This window comes from Aplysia californica, unplaced genomic scaffold (assembly GCF_000002075.1).
Source record: "Aplysia californica isolate F4 #8 unplaced genomic scaffold, AplCal3.0 scaffold00455, whole genome shotgun sequence".
Taxonomy (NCBI): Eukaryota; Metazoa; Mollusca; class Gastropoda; order Aplysiida; family Aplysiidae; genus Aplysia; species Aplysia californica.
The window spans coordinates 202,618-205,286 of NW_004797725.1; the positions used below are offsets into that span (position 1 = coordinate 202,618).

Sequence of the window (2,669 nt, forward strand, 5' to 3'; positions counted from 1 at the left end):
GGGGCAGAAGTATTTGAAGAAGGGAAGTCTACTGTCCTATGGGTAGTTATTGTGAATATTGATAAAATGAAAATAATCGCAAAGATTTCCACTGAGGTTAGCATCAGATCAATAAAAACACATTATGTATAATAAGCATGAGCATGGAAGACCAAATCTAGTACAATATCTCTGTTGTGGAAATAACAAAAGGAAAACAGTAACAGTTTTTGTTCACAACAAGCTTGGTAAATGGGGCTCCATTTTCATACCATACCATTATCATACCATACTCAAATGCTGTTGCCTGCCCGTTGGTCGTTTCCTGAACCTATAACAGCTCCTTTTGAAACGCAAGGAGCCGATTTCCAATTCGCGAGAAACAACACTCTTGGGTTAATCACTATGTTTGTTCAGTCAAATGATAGATTATCGTGTCGACAGCAGGGGGCATATCGGTTTAGACATTGTATTTCCAAGCTAATCATAGTGTATGGAAGAGATTCAATGGTGCTATTCAAGGAAATATTCCCTTTAATACTACAGTGTAAGCTATTATAATATATCCCCTCGGTTAATTATGTCTTAGTTGACTTGACCTGCAGAAGTTGGCAGAGGTATGTTCGATAAAGTAGCTCATTTACTTTGCCAATCCTGAATATTGGGTTCAATCCAAGGTATATAACATTTTGTTTTCCCTGTTATTAATTATTTTACCTCCGTAGCCCTTTCTCGTCTGTCTGTCTGTCTGTCTGTCTCATTCTTTCTCTCTCTCTCTCTCTCTCTCTCTCTGTCTCTCTGCCTCTCTGTCTCTCTGTCTCTTTGTCTCTATCTCTCTCGCGCACGCTCTTTATATTTCTATCTCGTTCTTTTTCTCTCTATACATATTGCATTGGGTACTTGTGTGTATACACGTATTAATTTGTTATTTCTTTTCAGGCCATTAATCTCGCCAAAAAGATTCGCACATGGCAGAGAGATGGCAAGGGTCACATTGTCGTTATTGGTGAGTGGAATGTGTTTGACCTTCTCAGCGATCAATAGCTAAAGCATCAGATTTCATCCCGTTGGGCCTTCTTTATCTCTGAACGTGATTTCCATTTCGTTTATGTGACTACAATTCTTCTAGAGCGAAGTGAAAGAAAAGCTATTTCAATCTTGATAAAGAAGCGTACTTTACAGCAGCAATACCGATGTAACAAATACCAACAAGACTCTCAAAAGATTTGGTGAATCAGTGAATAATGAATTGTTTGTTTGTTGTTTGGTTGTTGTTGTTGTTTGTTTTTTGTGTGTTTGTTTGCTTGTTGGTGGGTTGTTGCTTTTGTCTTCTTATTCACCTTTAGACTATTCCGGACACTTGCAGATAAGTTGCCCTCGATATTGAAGTTGCATGTCGCTCTAAACTCTACATGCACATTTGTAGACTATCGAAAACAGCGTTTTACAGAGTAGGTTATACCCAAAGATGGCAAGGGATAGCATTTACGATCTTTAAAAAATAAACAAAATTGTCAGTCTGACTTGGGTCTTAGGTTCCATGCAAACTGACGCAGTCAGTAGAAAAGAAGAGAACAGTATTCTGTTATAAGAGCACTTAATGTGGATTCGGTAAGTGGGACGTACGAGAAATGAATTTAAACAACTCCTTTAGTTCCTCTATTATTTTATTACACAAAAATCGATTAACGGTTTGAAACCAATCGTTCATCTTCCTGTCTATGCACTGTACTATAGCCCTTTGTTATGATGTTTAAATGCTTGCCATAAAAGTGTCAGAAAATCGTCCACCGGTTTTCGGTGTTAAAAACTCAGATAAATCGATAAAAAGACAAAGCTTATGAATACCACTGATGTCTTGATAAGGTATTTGGCCACAAGCTATAATAATAGGTCCCTTCCTTTTCTATGCAGTTTTACTTCCGAAAGCAGATTGCAAATGTTTCCGCAGAGACAATAGTATAAAAATCAGCGAACCAAAGATTTATGTCTTTTAAAGTTATCAGTATTGTAGTATTGTTGTTTTATCAGACCATAGTGTCATTGTGTTAAACTGTTACACAGTTGACCAAAATAGAGGGAACAAGTGTTGATTAAAACCGAATTTGTCATGTTCTACGACCCACTAAAGTGTCTCGTCCTGATGTTTTCTTCTTGTATTTTTTCCTTTTTTTTTCTTTCTGTCTCAAGACAAGGATGAGAAATCGCTGAGCGAATCGTTTTTAAAGAAGCTACAGATTTGCGGGAGCTCTGAGAGCCAACAAGAGGATCAAACCTCCCCCGAGGAAGACCAAGTCAGAGCTGTACAATTGTTCAGGTAGGTGTATGGGTACACAAAACATGACATAAAAATTCATATTGCAAATCATGCATACGTGTTTACAGTTGGTTTGTCTAGACATGAAAATACGAAAGGCTAAAAAAGGGTTAAAATTGTGACATACATGTATGGTAGGGGATTCAAAACGATCTGTTTTACCAGTCAACGAGAGAATTCAAGAAGGCATATATTCTGTTCCCAGGGTAAATGGAGATCGAGTCATGTACGATATGCCACTTGCTGCTAAACAGCCACTCAAGCAAAAGCTTCTGACGTCAACGGTAATATTTTTAATAACATTATGTGTCATGGCGTGCGTATGTATGTGTTGACGTTTGTATACACATGTATATTGGTGTATTATAGTTAT

The 2,669-nt window shown here is 37.5% G+C and overlaps 1 protein-coding gene across 1 annotated transcript in view; it reads left to right on the forward strand.

Annotated features, from left to right (window-relative positions):
- The window catches only part of LOC101854815 (advillin), a gene marked incomplete at its 3' end in the record, with an annotated part of 40,034 nt that overhangs the window by 20,672 nt on the left and 16,693 nt on the right, over positions 1-2,669 (forward strand). Inside the window, 3 exon segments of the mRNA XM_013086326.2 lie at positions 919-985; positions 2,170-2,296; positions 2,502-2,580. Of these exon segments, the coding sequence (XP_012941780.2) occupies positions 919-985; positions 2,170-2,296; positions 2,502-2,580 (273 nt within the window).